We start from the raw sequence: 24330 nt of genomic DNA, 5'->3' as shown, positions 1-24330 counted from the left end.
GCCTTTTGGTTTCTGTCTCATTTTCTTTTCTTTTTTTTAAATATTAATTTTTTAAAATTATTATTATTAAATTGAAATAAAATAGTAGATCCGGACAAAATCGATGTCTATGTAAAGAGAACAAAATGGTTGAAAGCAAGCTTGCTTTTGGGTTGAAAAAAAGAAGAATGAAACAAATAAAATAAGGGTTCATCAATCCAGGTTGTCGTCGGTTGCTATCATCAGCGATGGTGGTTATAATTGTGAAAATTTTTCAATTTTACTTGATGGGATTTCATTTTTTGAAAACGTTGCATAATAAATTCATTATTAATATTTTATAATACATCCTTTTTTATTTATACAATTAAGTTATTATTCAATCATTAATCTCTAATTTGATTATGCAAACGAAATTTTAATATTATTATTGGTAAAATTGCTATTTACTGTGATAATGATAATTATTAAAATTAGTATTAATCTTAATAAAAAATAAATTAAATCAATAAACATTATTTGAGCTTTATTTAGGATATACATAATTTTAATTTTTTTTCCTCAGCGGACGCTTGAGCCCCCACTGGACCCAAAGGAGCGCCCTCTGCCCATGATTTGTTAGTTGCCGGTTGTTATTTGCCAAAAAGGTGGGGCCAAACGGAGAGCTCGATTGTTAAGGAAAAATATAAAAAGCAAAAGGAAAAGAGAAAAAAAAAATCCACGTCACGGCGGTATGTGGCAATTTTAGTTATCAAAATGTCACATCATCAATCCTAAAAAAAATAATTTTTTGTCAATAATTTAAAAAATAAATTTTTAATTTTTTTATTTATGAAATTTTTTTATATTAGATAATCATTAAAATTTTTATTAATTCAAAATCAAGTTAAATTTTATAAAAAAATAATTTTTTTTAAATTTATTTTTTTTCATTTATAAGATTCAAAACTTAAATTTTATTTAAAGAAAATTAAATTTTTTTATCATTTGAAGCATAAAACATAGTAAATTTTTAATTTTATTACATTATGAACTGAAATTTCAATTTAAAAAAATATAAAAATTTAATTTATTTATATTATTATACAAAGACTAAATTAATTGTGGTCAAAGTGCAAAGATTCCATAATTTGATTTTTCAGTAATATTGTCAGTATCAAATTGCATTATATGAATTTCTTCACGTTCTTTTATTCTATTTATTATTTATTATTTATTTCTTAACACTCTTGCACATAACATTTTTATTATTTTATTTTTTAAAAAAATTATTTTTTAAAAATTGACTTGTTTCTTTTTGGAGAAAAAATTATTGTTTGCTTCCTAAATTAAACTGTATGTATTATTTTTTTTTATATTTTATTCAAAAAGTAAAGTCTTTTATTTCATTTCTTTCTCAAATTTAATAGTTTCTACAAAATTAAGCAAGTAAAATAGAAAATGCAAAATTAAAAAAAAAGACAAAATAATTATAATTAATTATTTAATTATTTAAAAAAATTTTAATATATCTTTAAATCATTTATGTTTTATTATTTATTTAATTAAAAATAATATTATAAAAAAATCCATAATTTTTGAATATCAACTCTAAAAATATATTGTAGTATTCAAAAAAAAATAGTAAGCAAATAATTATAATTAATTAATCTCACGTGAAAGTTGGAAACTGGAAACTTCCTCATGAATTTCCTTTTCCCAGACCCCTAATAAAATCAGCCTTTCCTCTTCGATTTCGATAAAAACCAACCCCAAAAGCCTCTGATTGAACATTAAAAAAAAAGAACATAGGAAAATCTATTTATAAAGTTATGTAAAGAATGGGGTTATTTTAAATTGGATTAAGAAGAAAAAAGGATTCTTTGTTGGTAGATTTTTGAAGATAAATTTCCTTTTTCTTTTTTTTTTTTCTGAGAGGGGTTGGGTGGGGGATGTGAGGGTGATGGTAAGAAATGGCGCACGTGGTGCCGGCGGACCCACAGGCGGCGGTGACGTTGAAGAAGAAGGCGCAGCCGTCTCGAAGTTGGGCACTTTTGGACAGCACGGGGGAAACCACCTTCCTCGACGTCGACAAGTATGCCATCATGCATCGAGTTAACATCCACGCCCGTGATTTTCGCATCCTCGATCCTCTCTTGTCTTACCCTTCGACCATTCTCGGCCGTGAGAGAGCTATTGTCTTAAATTTGGAGGTTCCAAATTTCTAAACTTTTTTCTTTCTCTACTTTTTTAGCTTTTTTTGATTTTTTTTTTTTTTTGGGTTTTTCAATTTGCAGCATATCAAGGCAATTATTACTTCCGAGGAGGTTAGTGGGTTTTTTTTTTTTTTTTTTTTTAATTTTCTTTTGCCAATTCAATTCGGATTTCATTGTTCTTGATGATATTTGGGATGTAGGAGATGGGGTTTTAGTGCTGTGGGTTAAGTGTGACTTGTTTGATTGGCTTATTTGAATTATAGCTTTTGACAAAACTTTTTGTTTGTTTTTTAGATAATGTTTTGGATTTTGGCTTTGTCTGTTTCATTTATTGGATTTGTTGGTATATACCATACAGTACTGTCTACTAGCGTACTTTGGTGTTTTAATCTGTGGAGTGTAGTTTGTTTCTTTGGTTTTATAGTGAAAGGATTTGGAGCTGAAGTGGATTAGAAATATACAGAAGTGGTTCAGCCTTTTTTGGGTTGGAACTTGAAATGATTTTCTGGGATTTTACTTTCAAGAGTTGATAATATTAAGTAGTATTCTAGGAGGGAAATAAGTTGAAGGACACATTCTCCTAGTATTGCTCATGAGGTTCATACATAAATAGGAAAGAACTTCAATTATGGTTTTAGGAACTATGTCTTTTGAATGTTATAATCTACTCATCTCGGTGATATGTGCTGCTTTGGGTCTTCATGAAATGAGTTTGCTTTTTTAGTTCAGCTCAATAAGCTCGATTATAATGTGTAAGGAGTTTAAGAGTGGTTTCAATTAAGATTTTGTATGGGCTGCTTTTGCAGATAGTGATTTGTGTTGTATTTGATAGGTATTGCTTCGGGATCCATCAGATGAATATGTTGTCCCTGTTGTTCAAGAACTTCAGAGGCGGCTGCCTCCAGTGAATGCCATTCATCAAGGTCAGGACTACAAGGGTGGCCAAAATGATGTTGAAGCAGGTGACGAAGGTGGTATGTCATTTTGATCCAGTAAATCATAGCAGCTAAATTGATAAACAGTGGGGAACTTAATTGGCATTCTCAGCAAGTTCATTCTTAATATTATTTATTTAACATCATAATGTATTCATTTTACTTCTTTGAAATCTGAATCCTCCGGGCCTTGCTATGTAGAGTCTCCATTTGAATTCCGGGCCTTGGAGGTAGCTTTGGAATCCATATGTAGTTTTCTGGCTGCACGTACACTAGAATTAGAGACTGCGGCTTATCCTGCTTTGGATGCGCTTGCCTCCCAGGTATTTGTTATTTCACAATTACTTTTCTCTTCTACAAAATTTGAAGTACTTTATTATCTGCATATCTTTCATCTTGGCCTATTTATACTGCATTATCATCTGTAAATTGTGCTTTATACAGATTAGTAGCCGTAATTTGGATAGAGTTCGTAAATTGAAGAGTGCAATGACCAGATTGACTGCTCGGGTACAAAAGGTAATAAGGTGTACTATCTTCATATGTTTATGTGAAACTTTTTTGATCATATGCAGCATAATTTCTGTGGTATAATCATTGATTCTTTTTCCTTTTAGCATTTATTCTCTTGGAAAGGACTGGAGTTGTAACCATTCATACATTCTTAAAATTTTCACTTCTGGAAAGGCTGATTATTAACTGGACAAAGTAATGTAATCTTTCTTAGGGGATCGATGAGTTTAGCTATGATCAGCTGAGGGAAAACTTGAGGGATATATACTGATTGCCAAATGGAATGGTGAAAATGATTGATTTGTGAGAAAGATTAATATTAGGGCAGAGAAACTATCATATGTAAAACATGAAGCATTTGTAAGAATTTTATTTTAGCATTTCCATAAAGTGGCCTGAAATAATATTTTGATCATCATTTTTGTAGGTGAGGGATGAACTTGAACAACTACTGGATGATGATGATGACATGGCTGACCTGTATCTGTCAAGAAAGTTGGCTGGAGCTTCACCTGTTAGTGGATCAGGTGCTGCCAATTGGTATCCTGCTTCTCCTACCATAGGATCAAAGATTTCCAGAGCAAGTAGAGCAAGTATAGCAACAATTCGTGGAGATGAGAATGATATTGAGGAGCTTGAAATGTTACTGGAGGTTAAAATAACGATTTACTTCGCTTGTTTAACTATTTATCTACCCAAAAGCTAAGTTTGTTGTAATCTGTTTTGCAGGCTTACTTTATGCAAATTGACGGAACATTGAACAAATTAACCACGGTACTCTTCTCTTCCCCTTCTCCCCTTATGTTTTAACTGATTCAACTGCTGTTCACAACTTACTTTTATCTTTGAATATTTAGATAAACTGTGCTTCTTGTGTCTGGATATAATCCGTGCTTCTTGTGTCTGCGTATCCATATTTAGCTTCTGACCATGCTTAGAAATAAATGGATTAATTTGGGCTTTTTCAGTTTGTACATAATATTCATGTTCTGAAACCTATATTTCTAAGTTTTTACTGCTTGATTTGAATTATGCAGCTGCGGGAATATATTGATGATACTGAGGATTACATCAATATTCAGGTAGTCATCATAAGCTTGAAAACTCAAAATTACTACTGAATTTGAATATGTTGTGCCATGTACTATGATATTTTTGGCTGAATCGAGCTTATGCTTCCTTTTTTGCAGCTTGACAATCACCGAAATCAGCTAATCCAGGTGTACTATTCTTCATTCTGTTACATATTAGAGTGATATTAATTGCTTATTTTTTTGTTTTGAAAGATTGAAGAAAGATAACCTGTATGTAGATTTGGCAATTTGTGTATTCATGTTTGTCTATTTCGTGTTTAAACAAGTGTAAAACACAAAAATTTCCTTATTACAATTTATGTCGACATGCCAAACACAAAACACTTTAAAATTTTTTTCCAAACCCATATACGGTTTTTGTTAAAATTTTAAATTGTCATTTTTTTCTTTTTTCGTATCATATTACCACGTCGTGTTTAAAATTATTAGGTCTACCTGTATTTTTTTGTCTTTGCTCTTTGACAATATAACAATTGAAAGTGATCCTAAAATTTTGTTTCACCATTTCTCATATATGTAGTTAGAGCTCCTTCTAAGTTCAGGAACCGTTTGTTTATCCCTCTATTCTTTGGTGACTGCAATATTTGGGATGAATATTCCATATACTTGGAATGATGACCATGGATACATGTTTAAATGGGTAAGCAAAGTGTTTCATCATCTGTTAAACTAGATGTCAATGTCAGATCGAATTGGCCCCTGCTAATTGAATACTCTCTCTTGTTTGTCACTGATAGGTGATCATTGTCTCTGGGATAGTTTCTGCAATTTTATTCATACTGATCATGTCCTATGCCCGGTTGAAGGATTTGGTTGGTTCTTAGAGGTACAAACATCCAATGATCTGCAATTGTGCATGAAGGAAAGTCAGCTTGCTGGTGATTCTTTCTCAGATGCAAGTGAACTAGAAAATTGTCTGCGCTTGAAGAAAATTTTACTGAATAATCAAGGTAAAAAAAAATTAACATAACAAAAAATAATTGTAACCTATTTTTCTTTTTACTTTCAATTGAAAAAGAAAAAGAAACAATTATAAACATATACATAGTTTTATGCCATGTTTTTCTCTTTATTTTCTTCTTATTCCATTTATTTCTCTTTTATGTTTATTTTACTTTTTTTTTTCTTGATAATAACAAATTTAATGATTCATTATATAAAAAAAAAAATTGAAGCAGTGAGCTTGTTAATTGAAGTTTATAATAATTAAAAAAAACTTTTCCCATTTTCCTCTTTGTTTTCCTTCTAATATTCATTTAATTTATTATTATTATTATTATTAAAACGCAATTGCCTTTCTTTTTCTTTTTTTTTTTTTTACAAAATTAGAAGCAAATTTTCGTTGAACAACCAATACATAGCTTCCACGTGAGCACCACGTAACCTTCGTTAACGTACGTTATGCATTTCATGAGTTTTGATATAATGGATTTGATTTTATAATGAATTTGATTTTGTGAAAAATTATCGTCAAAATCATACAATTTAATTTTAATTATAAAATTTTTATTTAAAATATTTTAATTAAGTACATTTAATTTTGTATTAATAAATCTGTTTTCAATTTGAAGTTTTTCATTGAAATTAAGCGACGTAAATTCACACGATCAAACCCTTGAAATCGAAACTCTGCGTTTCAATGACAGTCTGCCGCAATACCTGCAACAAGAGATGCATGACTGAAACCCAAAACCGCACAAGAAACGTGCACAAAGTTAATCCTACTAAAATTAAAATTAAACAATTCGAGCTTCAAGGTGTAAATTTTTTATTTCATATACATTAAATGGTAATTTTTAAAAGCTGAAAATCATTTCTATATATTTACCACATATTCATTTAATTAAATAAATATTATTTAATTTATCATTAAGACAAAGGTAATAATAATATTACCATTAGTACAAGAATTTTTAAAATAAAAATGCTTTATATTTTGAGATATTTCACGAAATAAATGTATTTGGGATTTGATTTAATTATACATTTTATTTCTTTAGTAAGACAAATTAAGAATTTTTTAAATTTTAATGGAGTCTAATTTTTTTTATTAAAAGATTTTAAGAAATACTTTCTTGAGATTTTAATTAAAATTTTTTAATTTAAAATTTAAAGTGAAAAATGAGATAATTTCGTACTCTATTTAAATGAATAATGTGATTGATTCCGATACGATTAAAAATAATAATAAAAATTATTGTAATTATAATTAAAAAAAAATATTATAGTTGCGATTAAAAAAAAATTTATATTGAATGAAATTCACTGATATTGATATTTAAATTTAACCGATGATATAATAAATTCAATCACATCATACGAAAAATACGATAAAATCCAAACCTAGCCTCTATCAGCGCATTTTAACAGCAGTCACGCAATATAAATATGAGTTATATCTCAAACTTTTATATATGTTCTCGTAGCTTATATAAAACATAAAATAGAGAGAACATGTTCATCATCATGGAGTTGAGGTTCGGTTTCTAACTAATGAAAAGCATCGCCTCGAACGACTCATCGCTAACAACAACGCAGCCCATTGTCGAAATCGAACAAAGACCAACGTCGTATATTCCAAAAAATCCCAGAAGTTCTGATCTCTTTTGTTTTTGTATTTTTTGTTTTTTACTTTTTTCTTGCCTACCAATCAAACAAACACACCGCCAGAAGCAGAGCAAAGGCCTATTCTGAATCATCAATAGGTTCCCCTTCTTTTTACAGCCATTGTTTTTCTTTTCTTTGTGGTGGAAAATGAGGGAAAAGCCTCGTGATTCGTTGCGTTTTTGTGGCATGCACCGCACAGAGTACGTGAATTAATGTTAATAGGCAGGGAAGCAAGTTTTGCGTGTGTTAAAAAGAGTGTTTCTTTGAGTGTTACTGTAAAGATTGAAGAAGAAGATGATGATGGAAACAGGCGGGGAGGTCTCGAAGGTTGAAAGAGAGAAGCTCGTGGCATGCATGACATGTCCCATTTGCAATAAGTTCTTCAAAGATGCTACCACCATATCTGAATGTCTTCACACTTGTGAGTTTAATTGTCCACTCTTTCATTCAACTCCTTCTCTGTTATTTGAAATCATTGTATCTGATTTGGATGTCAATCTTTTGTTTCTGTCATTGTATTTTCTTTTGGAAGTTGATTGTCTTGTGGTTCTTGGTATGTATTGGTTGTTTTGTTTGTTTGGGTATCTCTTGAATTTTCATTTATATTTTTATAATTTGGGTCTCGTTTGTTTTGACTTCTGGGTTTTAATATCGAAACTATGGTGAATGTTATGTTATAATTATGGTTACCGATCTGTATTTTCAGAGTGGCACAAGTTCCTTTTATTCCTTTTGTTATTGTTAACCAATATGTGTTTAACCTTGTGGTCTTTGGCAATGCCTTGCTTGAATAGTATTAAAGCTCTAGGCAACGGAGTGTTACATTTTAAGTTTCATGTACATTATGATTTTAGCAAGGTTCTTTCTATGGATTACATTTCATTAACAAATGATATTTGAGGCATGTTTCTGAACTTCAAAAACAGTTTGCAGGAAATGCATATATGAGAAGATAACAGAAGAGGAGCTAGACAGCTGTCCAGTGTGCAAAATTGATCTAGGTTGTGCTCCATTAGAGAAACTCAGGTATCTGATCATCATATTGCGACACCAACTATGAAGCTCATATTTAGTAATTTTGCGTGATTCATACAAAAGAGAAATAGCAGAATAAGAAAAATTAAATGAAAACATGATTTTAATAATTTCCTGAATTCATCCAGGCAGTTCATGGTCAATCAAGTGCTTTAGTGATGTAGCTCCATTTTAGCCTACTTGATGTTATAAGGTTGCTTGTTCTATGCTTTTTTAATGAAACCACATTAACCCACCTTAATGACTTTAATTGAAATGCTGATAACAATGAAGCAGTCTCCCCCCTGGCAACTGACAATGTTTTCTTCTGAGTTGCCTACGCATACAATTGAAAGACAGAAGAAATCATGGAAAGGAAGTTTGGTGAACATGACATCTTTGGTGCTTCTGCAGGGCTGATAACAATTGGCAAGATATAAGGACCAAAGTTTTTCCTCCCAAAGGACAGAAGCCTAAGGAACCTGAAGGTACATCCCTAGTTACATCACCAGCTAGAAGAAAGGAGAGATCGCTGTCGTCACTGGTGGTCAGCACACCTAGAGTATCAGCAAAATCTAGTTTGACTGGAAGAAGATCAAAGCTTCCTGCAAGAAAGGCTATTGCAAGCCAAGAATCTCCTTTTCCCAATGAGGAACATGTTTCAAAGCTGGAAGATCTCCCAAAAGATCTAAGCCCACCTGAGACCTATAGCAAGGTAAAAGGATGGCATTTGAAAGTGGTTATATTTTTATTGTTTTCAAATAAATTAATAATGTCTCTTTCTGCATTTTATCATTTGAAAATGGGGTGCTTTTGCTTTTAATATGTAAATGTTATCTATTTATCTAGCAGCAATTTTCTGTTGGGGAGTCATCCGAGCAACATGTGCTTGATAGAAGCACCGAGAGCATTGTTGAAGCATTAGAAGAAAAAGCTGAGCTATGGAAACCATTAAATCGCCTGGTGGAAGCAGCAAGTAAAACGAAGCCTAACAAGGTCAACACACAAGGGAACACCGTCAAACCAGCAACCCCTGACCATGACAATGAAGTAAATCTCCCCAATATTGTCAAGGAATGTGGTAATGATTCAAATGTTCCCAGTAAAGAAAAGGGCTCAACGCCAGAACCTTCAACTTCAGCGAGACCAAGAAGGTCCCGAGTTTTCCGACAAAAGAGAGAAGCTATCTCTGAGAGGTTGAATATTCCTGCACAAGTTGTGGTTGATTCAAGGAATAAAGATGATGGAAGATTCAGTCCAATATGGTTCTACTTAGTTGCTTCTGAGGGCCAGTAAGAGTATAATAATTTTTATTATTGAGCATTATTGGTCAACGTGCCTTGATTAACTTTAAAGCAAATTTATTTCTTCTACTTCTATGTTGGTTTCCAATTCTTACACATGGTTTTCAGGGAAGGAGGTGCACCTCTGCCTCAAATATCTTCGTGCTACTTGAGGGTTAAGTGAGTTTCGTTAGCCTACTACCTACTGTATGCTTGAGTGCTGCTTTGCATGTCAATTAAGTTGTCCCTGAAAAAAGGAAATCTTATGCTCAAGGGTTAATGTCATGAATGGACCCTAAACTATAGTGAAAAGTTTAATATGATACTTAAACTTTAAAATTTTCTGTTGTGGTATCTGAATTATGAATATGTTAATTAATGTGATATTCATTCCTAATGTGGCTAGTTTTAAATGAGTAAACTGCCAGACAAAAATCCTTCAAATATCACATTAATTAATAAATTCATAATTCAAGAACCACATTAAAAAATTTTAAAGTTTAAATACTACATTTAATATTTTACTCCAGTTTAGGGGTCATTCATGACATTAGCATATATTCACCGCACCATGTTCTTCAGTCTGGCAGCAATCCATGTTTGATATCTTACTTGGTGTAGTCTATCTGTTGCTGCATGAATTTTTTTGTGTAGCCACTGATTCTTGTTATATAATTGTGTATCTATATATCCACCGAAATCAATTGCTATTTCCAGATTGGTAGAAAATTTGCAAGTACCAGTGTATGTTTGTAGGTCATGTTTCTTGAAATTGCCTGCACTTGAGTGCTTGAGGAAGTTCTTCACCTCACAACTTGTAAGTTGAAATCAAATGTGCAATCGTGACATAATAGTGGCATTTCGGAGTAGTAAAGGAATCATAAGAGTTGAGGGTAAATATTGGTTGAACGAATGTATATCCTCTGCTTTCCTGTATACTAAAACTAACTTCTACTTCAATGAGAAAGCCTAGGTGAATCTGCTGAAATTGTTGGCTTTTGGTTCTTTTAGAATTTTGAACTAAAGGTTGGGGTTGAACATTAGGAAAGAAACACTTAATTTGGTCATTACCAGTTTAAGTTTCTGATTGTATCTTTGAATCTAAGCTGCTAATCAGAAATTATTAGGTTCACTGTCCCCTGTTTTTAGGTTATAACTAACAATGGTGTAACTGTTAGATATTAGATATTGACTCAAACTTTAAATGGGAATCTTTGAATTCCGATAAAATTCGATTACTTGGTGATAAATTTATTTAGGGATATATATTCTTAATGGGTAAGAATTTTTAGTACATATTAAGCAAAACTGCTTCTTTCCTTTCACCTCTTTTTTAGGAACTTCTCGTATTCTGTTTGACAAATGTAGCTATTGGCCACTTGACATTTTATCTTGGTTCTTAATCCTCATAAGTGTGGAAACCTCAGTGACATCCTTAATCGAGCAAATTGTTAATAGAGATGTTTCTTATAGGGATGGCAATTTACCTGTTTCGTATATCAAGAAGTATCTCGTAAGAAAACTCGGCCTTTCTAGTGAGACTGAGGTAAATTTATAACTCTCCCCCATTTTTCATTTTTATTATTTTTTTTTTTTTTTGGGTATTTGAAGCTATTGAGATTCGAACTCTAATCATCGAAATTAAAAGTTCAACTATGACAACAAACCACATAGCTGTTAGCCTATAATTTTACCTATACTTTTCTTCGTGTTAATCAATAGTAAAAAATTACGAAGAATGAGAACTTGTAATTTTGATCTTGGTTGCTACCCGGAATTCTTTAGGTGGAGATCTTGTTGCGGGGACAACCAGTAGTTTCTACACTGCAGCTGCACAATCTAGTAGACTGGTGGGTGCAGACAACTCCAGCATCAGAAAAAATACAAACATTCGTTGGCAGCTCAGCGAAAGATTTTGTGATGGTGCTATCATACAGTCGAAAAGCTCAGCCCCCATAAAGCATGTTCCACGTCTTCTTGCTAAATTGGACTGATCTCAGTTCAGGCAGCCCTGGCATGCATCTACTAGGAGAAAAGGAGTTAACTATTTACTGTCTAAGCATTTTTACAGTCTTATAACTACGAGGCATGTAATTTAGCTCATCTCTTTGACCCGAGTTTTTGTCCAGCTTAAATTTTTCTGGTTTTTTTCGACTTCATTCCTTGTAATAGAATGAGATGATTGGTTATGTTCTGAATATGCATAAATTAAAACTTAAATCAAAGGTTGGGAGATTTTGGTTCTTAAGAGTGGACGTTACTTTCAAGGGCAGTCTTAATGGCTGATGCCCTTCTCATTAAGCATGTGCAGAAAGCTTTTGCTACAATAAGCTTCTGAATCCCCTTCCTAGGGCAGCTGAAACTTTAAAGCATCTAACCTCAAGCTCATGATACAGGACTCTCACCAAGAACTGCTGTATGCATGGGGATTCCTGCAAAAGCTTTCCAAGCCAGTCCTGCATTATTTCTGACAATCCTTCAAGACTCTCCTTTAGCAATCCATACTGAAATAAAGTGGAGAAACTGCCATAAGGAGCAGTTACAAGAATTTGACTGAAATGTTTAAAGCAACCTGTTCCATTGATAAAGAAACTGGACAATTCTAGGACAATCTCTTAAGTTTGAAACAACCTTCATTTGCACATCTTGAAAGCTTGTAACGGCCTCCCAAGTTTCTCACTGCACCTATTATCCAATGAACACAGCGAGGCTGCCAAGACGGCACAAAACCAGTATCCTATCCCATGCACCATCTTCCGAAAAATGCTACAACAATCAATCTACCTCTTCATTCCAACATTTTCACTCTCTGTTACTAGCATATCCCTTTAACCAAGCTCGCCAGACTTGGGAAATCAACATTTCAAAATAAAGAAACAGATGCTTAGTAGATTAAGCTTGCACAACTTCACAAATGCCATAATCTCACACTAGTTTACACCCTTTCAAAGTTTACAAAGAAGTAGACCTGACCATTTTAAATAGTGATACGATACAAAATGATAAAAGAATGAAAGCAATATGATTTAAAATTTTAACAAAAATCATATAAAATGGGTTTAAACATGTTTGGCCTGTTGACAAGTACCGTGACACAGTGAAATAGACAGACAAGAATTTACGAATTGCCAGCTCCAAAGAGAAGTATAATATTATTATTTTGTGATTCATACCCAATTCTTAACTTTCAGCAAGCTTAATAGCATTCTTCCTATCACCCTTCCTAACATTACAGAATATCTGTAATTTTGCTATTAACTTCAATTTGCTTCCAAAGAGCCTTTTCCCTCTCAAGTTTGAGAATTTTCAGAATAATCCCTTCCAAATTCAACCAAAATAACAGCAGCAACTCTCGTTTCATACAAATTTTAGAACATAACAGTTCAATAATTTAAAAACATGTAAGAATTAGTAGGAAAAGACAATAATTTTAACTGATTTTTCATTGCCAACAATGAGATTATATTAAACAGTTTGCAAATGTACAATGTTCAAATCTGTAAATGCAACTACAATGAAAAATCAAAACCCAAAAATCAAATACCAGTGTAATCCCCTCTCGGACTATCAAGCTCCTCATCCCCACCAGCAAGCACGTGTCCATACGGCGACTCCAAATCATCCATCAACAAATCGTCCGTACTCCTCAATGCGGCATGCAAGACTACCAAACTACACCCGATGGCAACCGCCACCAGGACATTGACCGAAACACCGGTAAAAACAAGGCCAGCCACCGTCAAGCCGATGAGCGCACCGATAACGAGCCAGTCGTTGATCGTGAAGCCGAAGATCACGACAGGCTGCTCTTGGCGATCACGGGCGAAGTAGAGGAAGAACCAAGCGAGGAGGATGACGAGGAAAGTAAGGAGAGAGAGAGGGTGGAAAATTAGGGATAAGAAGAGAATTAAGAGGAGGATTATCGTGTAATTAAGGCGGAAATGGGTTAGGTTTTGGGCGATTCGGGTGGTGGCGTCGGAGAAGGAGAATGGGAAGTCGAAGGCGGTGATGTCGAGGAAGTCTCGCCAGGGGCGGCGGATTGCGGTGACGGATCGGGCGGTTTCTTTTAAGCCAGAGATTAAAGTTGACATTTTATTGGGTGAGGTAGAACAAAAATACAAACCCTAAAATTTGAAGCCTATAAGGAAAGGGGTTTCTGCATTAGAAGTATCTTTGTTTTTAGAGAAGGCAAATGTCAGCGTGTTATATAATCCTCCGTCCCATTTGTTTTGTTTGTCTATGTTTTCTCATGGTTGGATGTTTTAGATTTTTTTTTTAATATTTAAATATATTTTTTTAATTTTTTATTTCCTAAATATTTTCTTTAACCATGATGAAAATCAATGAGAAACTAATATTACGAAACAAAGGAAATAACATATATCAATGTGTGATAAAAAATTTAATTTGTTTTAAATAAGATTTTAATTTTGAGTATTATGAATAAAAAATAAATTTAAAAAAATTTACTTTTCTTATGAGATTTGATTCAATTTGATTTCGAATTAATTGAAATTTAAAAATAACTTTTGAACATCGAAAAATTAAAAAAAAATGATATAGTAAAATCAAAACTTTTTTGTATCAAAAAAAAAAATTTTTTTAGCTAATTTTTTTGAACCAATGAGTAATTGGATTACATGATACAAAAAAGATAATTACATATACAAAATTAGTGAAAACTAACCCAAGGATAAAAGATGAACTATATATTATATTACAAGTTAATGTTAGATTTTATTATTATATTTTTATTTCACTAAATTTTATTAAAATTTATTATTTTATTTTTAATTTTGATTTTTAGATATAAAAAAAATAATAAAAAATTAATATTATATTTTGATCCTTATATTATACAACTTTTTTGATAAAAAATATTTAAAGTATTATCTGTGCTATTAGATCGTATCACATGATATTTATGATTTGTACATGTGATATTTATGTAAAGTACACATGATAATAACGTGATTATATATATGATTGTCATATATTATTTTTAAATTTTTAAAAAATAAAATAATAATATTTTTTTAAAGATTGTTTTTCTTTTACTTTTTTAAAATAAAATTTTTTTTAAAAATATTGTCTTTTTTTATTGTTTAAAAATTATTACAAATTTAAAATAAATTAAAATCAAATTTCATACAATGAGTAATTATTGTGATAAATAGAATTTTGTATTCTATAAAGTATTGATTATATTTATTTAAATCTATATTTTTCATTTTACTTTTTAAAATTAAAAAAAAACTTAATAAACAGAAACAAAATATAAAATTGATTTCATATTAATACTAATTTTATACTTCTATCTATCCAATTAAAATTTAAGGTTACTTAACCTGTGTTATTGGAAAACTCCAAACCAAGTTTGGAGTACAATAATCATGCAACCAAACAGACCTCAGATATTTCTTCCGCACCAAGGAATTGGATAGTGTATCAATAATCAACGGTCAAGCAGCCAGAGACCCTAAGAAACTGCCTATGAAATCCATGGCCTTTAAATATTAGGCCTTCTGTGATTATGTACAAATTGGTATATAATATAAAAAATAAATTAATATTTTAACTAATTCTTTAATTATAATAAAATAATTTTATTTTTAAAAAAATTAAAAATAAATAGTTTACTTTATTCTTTAGATTAAAATAAAATATGTTGTAGATTATTCAATCTCTCAAATTAATGTAAAATATATCGTATTTAACAATTTAAAACAGATAATAATAAATCAATCGTATATTCGTAATGATTTTAATAAGTAATCACCAATAAAATTTAAATTTAAATTTTTTTTTATTAAAAAAAAATAAATTTAACGGCTTGAACAAATAATTTATTGGTAATGAAATATTAAATATAATATTTAAATATCAAATCCTTCCAAAAAAATAAATAAAGAAATTGAAAAGGAAAAACAAGGAAATATATACAAAATAATGGTTGTTTCAAGAGATAAACTAGAAACAGGTCAACACGACCATAAAGTCGAGTGTGGTCTGCTTATCTTTACTTGTCCAATTCACCGTCGCAGCAGTGTCAGCCAAAACAATTTTTCGAAACAAAAGCTTCAAAAACCTTGTATGCCCATGGCCTTGATCTTTACATCGGACTTCATTTCATTTATGTAAATGATTTAAATAACTAAAATTGGGCCCTTGACTTTCTGTTCTCATTAGATACGGTTAGGGGTATAATGGTACGAATCAAATTGATTAAATTTTTTTAATAATAAATAATATTATAAAAATTAAAAATTAATTTAAATTTAAATTAAATCTTATATATTCGATTTAGTTCATTAACTTTTAAATTTAATTTTTTTATTTTTTAAATATCATTTAAATTAAAATTTTAATATATATAAAAATTAATAAAAATATATAATTCAATTTGATTTTTCACGTTTCGATCCAAACTAAATATATATAATATTTGAATTTAATTTAAATTAAATAAAAAAATTAATACGAACTAAATCAAACGTTACTTTAAATCAATTTTTTATTTTTTATTCTCACCCTTAGATATAATTATTTGTATATTAATGTTTGTTTATTTTATGTATAATGCATAAAAATATAAAAATTATTATATTATAATTTGTGTTGAGATATTAAATATAAAATATATTTTTTTATTTTTATCAAATTTATATATAATTTTTATTAAAATTTAAAAATATTATTTTTCATATATTTTTTATAATTTTCATATCATATATCAGGTTGTTTTCTAAAATTATCCTATCTAATTTTCCTGGCCAATTCTTGTGGGCTAACTAAACGTGGGAAAAAAACTCAACAGAGTTTCAACCAAAACCCTTTGACAACTGGGGTACTCTTTGACCGAGTAGGAATCGCCCAGAAAGACACGATTAAAAAAATCAAATGAACATATTTTGACCACGTTTTTAATATGTCTTAAATGAGTTTCAAGCAATCGATCCATGACAAAGCAGACCGTTATATATAAACGTTTCAAATCGAGAATTTTCAAATTCCCAGTAAAGCAAAAGAGGGAAAAAGCATGGATCAGTGGATAAAACAACTGTTACAGGGTGAAATCTTCTGGCATGAAGCTACTCCTGCTCCACCTGTCAGTCGAAGTGCTTTTGCGCCATATCAAAATACACCCCTCAGAATTGAACTGGGGTTGGAGAGTGCTTCAGGTAGTAATAATGGAGTGAATTCTGGAAACACGAACAAGAGAATGCTTGAATTCTTGAGGAAGAGTTGGCATGCAATGACAGAAACCAAAGACACCGAGAAAGAGAGGTGCTTCCGTCACATGATAAACGAGAGAATGAGGAGAGAAAAGCAGAAGCAAAGCTACTTAGCCTTGCATTCCATGCTCCCTCCTCGCACCAAGGTTGGTTTAGTTAATCAATTTGGCGTAACTGGGTTTTTTTGTTTTATATAATTTCTAATTATGCTGTTTTCATTGAGCATTTTCTTTGATTTTTCATGACAGCATGACAAGAACTCGATAGTTCAAACTGCAACTAAGAGAGTTCAAGAGCTGGAATGGCTAAAGAAAGACTTGCAGAGGAGAAACTACAAGCTGCAAGCAAATTTGGCTGCAATGAATGAGGAGAAAAATAATGAAGGAATCAAGATTATAGTAAGGATAGACAATCCAACATCTGGGATTGATTCCATGCTGGAGGCTCTGAAATGCTTGAAGAAATTGAACTCAAAACCCAGAATGATCCAGTCAACCTTTACTAATCAAGAATTCCTCGCAGTGATAGATATTGAAACTGAGGTTTGCCCCTGTTTTTGCTTAAAATGGATTCAACATTTCAGCTTGTGCATGTAAAATTCCATACATTTCAGCCCTTCTGCAATTTTAAACAACTGCAGTTTTAAAAAATATTTATATGAATTGCATTAAAATATGATAAAGATATGGATTGATGTTTAAAATATAGAGCTGCTTGCTACTATCAGTAGTAATACTATTCATCTGTCTACTTTTTTGACAGATGGGAGCTGCCCAAATAGAAAAGGTTGTAAATAATACAGTGCAGGAAGCTGAGAGGAAAGTTCAGGAACGTTGGACCAGAAGTTAAAACAGAACAAGGCTGATCAAATTTTCTAATCTTACACCAATGGAAAACCACACGTGGCGCCAAAGAAGATTGAAGAAGAGCAAACAAGATGAGGTCAATTGACCATAAACATAATCCATTTGCTTTAATTGTTAAATAAATAGTGGCAACAATTACTAACTTGGGAAATTTGGGTCAATTTAGTTTTTAATTACTTGCTGGAATTCTTCTTTCTTCAAAGTGTTTTTTTTTTTCATTTTTATGAGTGATTTTGACAGATGTAAAGTTGATTCCTATAATATTTTTATTTATATTATTTAATAAATTTAAAATTTAAAATTTTTATTTTAAATAAAGATATATTGTAAAAAAAATGTTTCTCACCTTCTAAGTTTGAATTGACTAATTTAATTATTGCTTGAACGGCTCTTTCATATTCACTTACTTCGATTGGATTGTGATGCAAAGCTGATGTGAGAGCAGAGATCATCTACACTCTAGAATTGTGCTAGGATTTTTGTTTTTTTTCAAGGCATTCGAAAAGGTGGCTATCCTGACGTAGGTATTTGAAAAATGTGAGAGACTAGAAAGCCTAATTTCAAGTATTACTAATGCAATTGTCTGATCTCTTGAAATTTTGCAAAGGTTATCATTGGCCATAGCAGATAGGAAAAATAAAATTTTGGACATTCATCTATCAGATTAATCAGAAATACTGCAAATTAGAAGTATGAAATGGATTTGAGCAGCTTGCATCAAAGATTAAGTTGAAGATGGAGCAAACTAAAAATGAATTCAATTGCTTCAGAACAGATATAACTACAAAAATTTAGTCCAACTAGATTCTAATTCTTTGGTTTAGCACGTTAGACAAATGCATAAATGAGATAAGTAGGATTACGTATTAAAAGATTTATGCCATGAAAGAGAGACAACATATTGTCACTCATTTAGAAACAAGTATATCAACGATCTAGTGAAGATGGACAAGGGAAAAGGAACAAATGGAAATTTGCCACAAGTAGTCAATACTCAGATGGAACCTGGAACGAATTCGAATAACGATATCTGCAACAATACTTTTGTTCTATTCCCAAGTCAAAACCCCTTTGTAAAAAACAAAAATGGACACTCAAATCAAGTTAAGATTAAGGATACTCAATACAAGTGTAATAGATCACATAAGCACGCACGTAGCTCAACTTTAGATGCAAGTAAATTGCGAAACCTCAACTCTCTAGTAAAAAGAACATGTTGCAAAAGTTCAAACCATGAAGTCTAGCATCATCTTTCACTACCCTAAATTACTAACATTAATGCAAATATCACAATGCTAGGTGCAGGCTTTTACAAATATCATCTTTGGTTCTATTGTCAAACCTTTTATTATCAATTTCTTGATTAAAAATTTCTCCTATTTCCATAAGTGTAGGCTTAGCATCGATCTCTTCATCTACTTTTTCAAAAATTAAGAATTATGTACTATTAATTTCATCTTTTACTATTAAATTAAAAGTTAAAATTTTATCTTTTTAATCTGAATTACTTTCATCGGTAATATCATAATTAAATATATAATGATAATTAAACCCTTTAAAAAGTTCTATATGTATTTCATATAGTTCTTCTATCAAATTCAAATAATTAATTTTTTTTTTTTAATTGTGGTTTTTTTTCATTTTATACTTAAGATGTTTTGTAAGAGTTTTATAAGATTTAAAATCTAATTTTTCAGCTTTAGAAAACTTAGTTGATTGAAAAGATGATGGTTTATCATCATTAAGAGTAAGAATAGCATTACCAAAATATAAAGGTCCAAAATCATTTGTTTGATTTTTATCAACTTATAATAATTCTAATTTTTTAGTAATACTTACTAATAATTGTTTAGACTTTCTGTTTAAATCTAAACAAGTAACTTGTCCTAAATTATCTATTTTGGATTATAGTATATCAATTTTATTAAACAATTTTTTTAAAAAAAGTAGTAGATAAATAAATTAACTATTAATAATATAATTGATTACCGGTATATAATTTTTTAATTGAAGGTCTATATGTAGACTATGATTATGAGGTTTTTTTAAACAAACATAATTTTTAACTTCTTACTCCATGTTCCTAATACCTAAAATCATCTATATATCTTACAAAGATCTTTAAGGTTAGATTAAAGATCACAATGAAGCTACAACACCAACACAAAGATAATAAACAAATATATGAATTTTAGAACATAATGCTGAAAGTTTAGAAACTAAAAAAGTAAAAAAATACTTATAATAATAGCTGAAAACTAGATACCTCAAATAGTATATATATATCTATCAACACAAATTTTTATAAACTATGATATCTATATAAGGTTTATGCCTTTTTATCAAATTTATGTTTTTTTGGCTTCCATTTGATCAATTTATATATATATATATATATATTGTATTTCTTTGAATAGGTTTTAGATTGAGATTTACATCTAAATTTTCATTCATTTTCTAATATTTTTGTGCATTGTTTATCACTTAATTTTTTTTTACTTGCTTAAAAGCAATGTTCTATAATTTGTTTAGAAGCAAAATAGATTCTATTTTCTATAGAATCTAAATAATTTTTATTAACTTCTATAGGATTATGAAGTTCTAAATATTTGAAATATTGTTGATTACAGAATTCATCCCATTGTGATAGTAATTTATAAAAATATTATTCTTTCCAAAATTTAGAATGTGATTTGTTCAATTTTTGGTATTCTTGAATATATTTTTTAGAAAATTCTTCTAAATGCCTTACACCACATAATTTTATTTTAGTTAATACATAACTAGCTTAATTGTTTTGATTAACTGGTTTCATTTTTTTCACAAAATTCAATTTTTAAAAAATTTATAAGATTTTTTAACAAATCTGGTATAGTAGTAATTTGATTTAGAAATGTTACTTTTTGAACATTTCCTACTTCGGAGTTTTTTCCATTTGTGTAAAAATTGTAAAATATCTCCTTAAAATATTCCATAGAAATAATTTAAAAAATTTTCTTCAGACTAAGTGTCTTTGTAGTTATTTACTACAATAATCATAGATGTACCCAATCTTTAATGATTTTTTTATAATCATTTATAAAGATTTTTGAAAGATCTAAATATGTTCCTCTTTGAGCTACAATTTTTTTGTTTAAAGATTCTATAAAATTAGATTGCAAAATAAATTCTATAACAATTCCAAAAGATGTTCCTATTTGTTTAATTTCATCTTTATAAATATTATCTTCGATTCTATTATCAAGCCTTTTATTATCAATTTCTTGGTTAGAAATTTCTCCTACTTTTTTTTTTCCTTATCAACTTTTTGTTGATCAAGATTCATAAATATAAGCTTAGTATTGATTTCTTCATCTACTTCTTCAAAAGATGAAAATTTTGTACTACTAGTTTTATCTTTTAGTATTGGATTAGTAGTTAAAATTTTATCTTTTTTATTTGAACTACTTTTATCGATAATATCATAATTAAATATATAACGATAATTAAACATTTCAAAAAGTTTTATATGTGTTTCATATAATTCTTTTTTTATCATATTCAAATAATCAATCATTTCTTTAAAAACTATGATTTTTTTCATTTTATACTTAAAATATTTTGTAAGACTTTTATAGATTTAAAATTTAATTTTTCAACTTTAGAAAACTTGGTTGAAAAAATGATAGTTTATTATCGTTTAAAGTAAGAACAATATTATCAAAATATAAAAGTCCAAAATCAATTAATTGACTTTTATCAACTTTTAATAATTTTAATTTTTTATTAATATTTACTAATAATGATTCGAAATCTTTATTTAAATCTAATCAAGTAACTTGTCCTAAAACTATTTATTTTGTATTTTAGTATATCAATTTTACTAAACAATTTTAAAAAAAAAACATAATAGATAAATCAACTAAACTATTAATACTATAATTGATTATCGATATATGATTTTTTAATTGAGAATTCACGTACAAAATATGATTATAAAGTTCTTTTAAACAACTACAATTTTTAATTTTTTGCTCCATGTTCCTAATATCTAAAACCGTATGCATACCTTTGAAAGATCTTTAAGACTAATTAAAAGCCACATCTAAGCAACAATACCAGCACAAAAATAATACACAGATATATGAAATTTCGAACGTAATGCTAAAAGTTTAAAAACTAAGAAAGCATAAAAATAGTTATAATAATAGCTTAAAACTAAAGACCTCAAATAGTATATATATATATATCTATCAACATGAATTTTTACAAACTATGATAACTATAAGGTTCTTTAGAAATAAAAATAAATAGTTTATTTATTTACAAATAAATATTAGTAAATCAGAGCAATCATAAACTCATTTTCGGCTATCAAATCATGTAATCAGAGGCTGTGAAAATCAACAAACCATATATCAAATTTCAAAGACCAGCAATTGCAAATTACCAAATCATTGACATCTTCAACTAGATATAAACATTCAAAGCACCTCTTTAAAACACGAGCAAGTGCAACAGAGACTCATTGTCGAATATAACAACCGAATGGATATAAAATTGTCATTAATTAAAGTACTAAAAGTGCAACAAACATAAATTGATCACCATAAATATCTCTTCATAGTAACACCAGATCAAGTATCCAGGCTGCAGGAAAAGACTTCACTTCAGAGGAATGAACCTAGAAGAATGGGTAGCACCAATACCAGGTCTACCGTGCTTAACTGGCTTGTATGAAATAGAGAACTCAGCAAGGTAATGGCTAATCATTTCAGGCTTGATTTCAACCTGATTGAATGTCTTGCCGTTGTACACACCAATAATGCTTCCAATCATTTCAGGTACAATGATCATATTACGCAGGTGGGTTCTGACTGGTTCTGGCTTCTCACCAGGTGGGGCCTCCCTTTTCTGATTCAATATATCAGAGCAAATATTATACGAGTATAATGATTAACTTAAATAGAATAATCAAACACTAATGATGTTCAAACAAGATAATACTCTCTAAAGCTCAATTTAGAATGACAATCCAGCAACAAACAAACAACAGTTTTACAGTGAAAACAGTTTGTTGACTTCTAATAAGGATCAGGTAATCTTGATTATACTAAGAAACATCTCTTAGGAGTTGAATCACAGTAAGATAGGACAAGTATTGTTAACTATCTGACAATGAATCTGAGCGTGGAAATTTAAGAGGAAAATGAACTGAGAAACTACAAACAAATAGAGCAGATAGTTATCATGCATGCAATATAGGTTGCAAGTTATTTGCAAGTAGAACAAGATTGGAAATTCATCATACTGGGACTATATATTCTGTTATAAACATTCAAGGCTTTGCACATAATTTGAGACATAATGAACGAACAGAATGCAATCTGATAAAGTACATAAAGTAAGAGTAACAATTTTCAACAACACACTTAAACAAAAGAGACTTACTCAACTACAGCTAGTAGGATTTGCTAAAAAATTCATTTCCAATTACAATTGAATCCTCTATGGAGAAAGACAAATCATAATAAGAAAATTTTGAGACATGGAACCAATAACCTAACATAAGAAACTCTCTAATCATATCTTTCTTTTAGCATAAACATGAGTTTCAAGTAACATGTTGACAGTTAGGCCTTAGACAAAGCTCCATTTTTTTTATTTTTTTTTACAAAAGAGATTGCAGGAAGAAGATTTGAACCCCAAAATTGCTTGATGCCTTTTAAGGTGAGCCATGAACTAATAAACCAACTGAATTAAACTCCAGATTCATAAAAGGTCCAATCTATAACAAAAATAAAACAAATACTCCTAGATCTAAATAAAAATCCGGTGACTATAATTGATAAAAATAAGAAACGAAAGAACAGAGTCAAAATCAAATTACCGCCTTGCGGAGTTTCTTGATTAAAGCCATGGGCTTTCTCTTGAGACCCCTCTGGAACCTACAATCACATAATAAAAACATTAAAAACCCCATTTAATATTTTTACAGTAAAAAAAGCAAAACAATGAGAAATCGAATCTTCTTTTTTCTTATCACCTTCTGCGTGCACGAGCAGGGAAGAGCTTGACGAGTTCATCGGTGGACATATCAAGGAGAGCATCCAAATCAACGCCTCTGAAGCTAAACTTCTTGAATGTTCTCTTCTTCGGCACTCCGGCCACAGCCACCTCTGTCTCAGCATCCGCCTGTCAAAATTTATGCATTCACTCCACAGTAAGAGAAAAAGGAAAAAAAAAAAAAAAAAAAACCAGTAGAGGAAAGGGACAGCCTTTACCATGGCCGAAAGCTTTGGGTTCTGAAGATGGAGCGGTAACCGCTAGGGTTTGTTGGTGGAGGTGGAAGAAATGGAAAGGGCTTGGATAAGTTGCTTATATAAATAGATACATGCATCAAGGCTTAAAACCCTAAAATCAGATTCAGAAATGTTTGCTTTTAAGGGCCTGGGTCCTTTGTATTTTACATTACGGAAAGTGTACTATTTTCATTAGGTCGAGATAATTTTTTTAATTATAATAATCATTCATAAAAAATAAAAAATAACATGATTTAATATTGAAGTAAGTAGATTTGCCGATTCATATATTTAATATTAAAATTTAAATATTTATATTATATTATAT

The 24330-nt window shown here is 30.1% G+C and overlaps 5 protein-coding genes across 10 annotated transcripts; 3 read left to right on the top strand and 2 right to left on the bottom strand.

The window, feature by feature from the left end:
* The first annotated feature begins 1613 nt into the window (after positions 1–1613).
* Positions 1614–5788, top strand: LOC111291768 (magnesium transporter MRS2-2-like). 3 transcript variants are annotated; one of them, XM_022883778.2, is made up of 11 exons: positions 1614–2171; positions 2256–2285; positions 3007–3145; positions 3311–3432; positions 3554–3628; positions 4050–4274; positions 4352–4396; positions 4660–4704; positions 4813–4842; positions 5237–5356; positions 5454–5788. In XM_022883778.2, exons 1-11 carry the CDS (start codon positions 1932–1934, stop codon positions 5538–5540), a joined length of 1158 nt encoding a protein of 385 aa, XP_022739513.2. In that variant the 5' UTR covers positions 1614–1931; the 3' UTR covers positions 5541–5788. The 3 variants fall into 3 exon arrangements, with proteins under 3 accessions (XP_022739513.2, XP_022739506.2, XP_089601296.1); XM_022883771.2 differs by having other exon boundaries at positions 1642–2171; positions 3007–3148; XM_089745170.1 differs by having other exon boundaries at positions 1649–2171; positions 3007–3136.
* Positions 5789–7393: 1605 nt separating this feature from the next.
* LOC111291778 (E3 ubiquitin protein ligase DRIP2-like) lies at positions 7394–11579 on the top strand. The gene is made up of 7 exons (XM_089745710.1): positions 7394–7744; positions 8250–8349; positions 8752–9052; positions 9190–9629; positions 9750–9800; positions 11094–11166; positions 11406–11579. The coding sequence occupies exons 1-7, from the start codon at positions 7618–7620 to the stop codon at positions 11577–11579; spliced, it is 1266 nt and encodes a 421-aa protein (XP_089601836.1). The 5' UTR covers positions 7394–7617.
* On the bottom strand, positions 11235–13840 carry LOC111291786 (PRA1 family protein D-like). 4 transcript variants are annotated; one of them, XM_089745173.1, is made up of 3 exons: positions 13165–13839; positions 11999–12124; positions 11235–11642 (listed from the first exon to the last, which is right to left on the bottom strand). In XM_089745173.1, the coding sequence occupies exons 1-2, from the start codon at positions 13709–13711 to the stop codon at positions 12099–12101; spliced, it is 573 nt and encodes a 190-aa protein (XP_089601299.1). In that variant the 5' UTR covers positions 13712–13839; the 3' UTR covers positions 11235–11642; positions 11999–12098. The 4 variants fall into 4 exon arrangements, with proteins under 4 accessions (XP_089601299.1, XP_089601298.1, XP_022739548.2 ...); XM_089745172.1 differs by having other exon boundaries at positions 12026–12124; XM_089745171.1 differs by lacking the exon at positions 11235–11642 and adding an exon at positions 12252–12466 and having other exon boundaries at positions 11664–12124; positions 13165–13840.
* A 2775-nt stretch (positions 13841–16615) lies between these two features.
* Positions 16616–18039, top strand: LOC111298529 (transcription factor bHLH92-like). Its single transcript, XM_022893243.2, has 3 exons — positions 16616–17001; positions 17104–17397; positions 17618–18039. The coding sequence occupies exons 1-3, from the start codon at positions 16660–16662 to the stop codon at positions 17702–17704; spliced, it is 723 nt and encodes a 240-aa protein (XP_022748978.2). The 5' UTR covers positions 16616–16659; the 3' UTR covers positions 17705–18039.
* Positions 18040–22139: 4100 nt separating this feature from the next.
* Positions 22140–24134, bottom strand: LOC111291799 (small ribosomal subunit protein uS19x-like). Its single transcript, XM_022883825.2, has 4 exons — positions 23985–24134; positions 23747–23895; positions 23591–23648; positions 22140–22614 (listed from the first exon to the last, which is right to left on the bottom strand). Exons 1-4 carry the CDS (start codon positions 23985–23987, stop codon positions 22366–22368), a joined length of 459 nt encoding a protein of 152 aa, XP_022739560.1. The 5' UTR covers positions 23988–24134; the 3' UTR covers positions 22140–22365.
* Positions 24135–24330: the final 196 nt, after the last annotated feature.

The sequence above is a fragment of the Durio zibethinus genome, chromosome 16 (genome assembly GCF_047325235.1).
Source record: "Durio zibethinus cultivar Kanyao isolate XHJ-2024 chromosome 16, ASM4732523v1, whole genome shotgun sequence".
Classification (NCBI taxonomy): Eukaryota; Viridiplantae; Streptophyta; class Magnoliopsida; order Malvales; family Malvaceae; genus Durio; species Durio zibethinus.
This window is presented reverse-complemented; position numbering and strand designations above follow the sequence as displayed.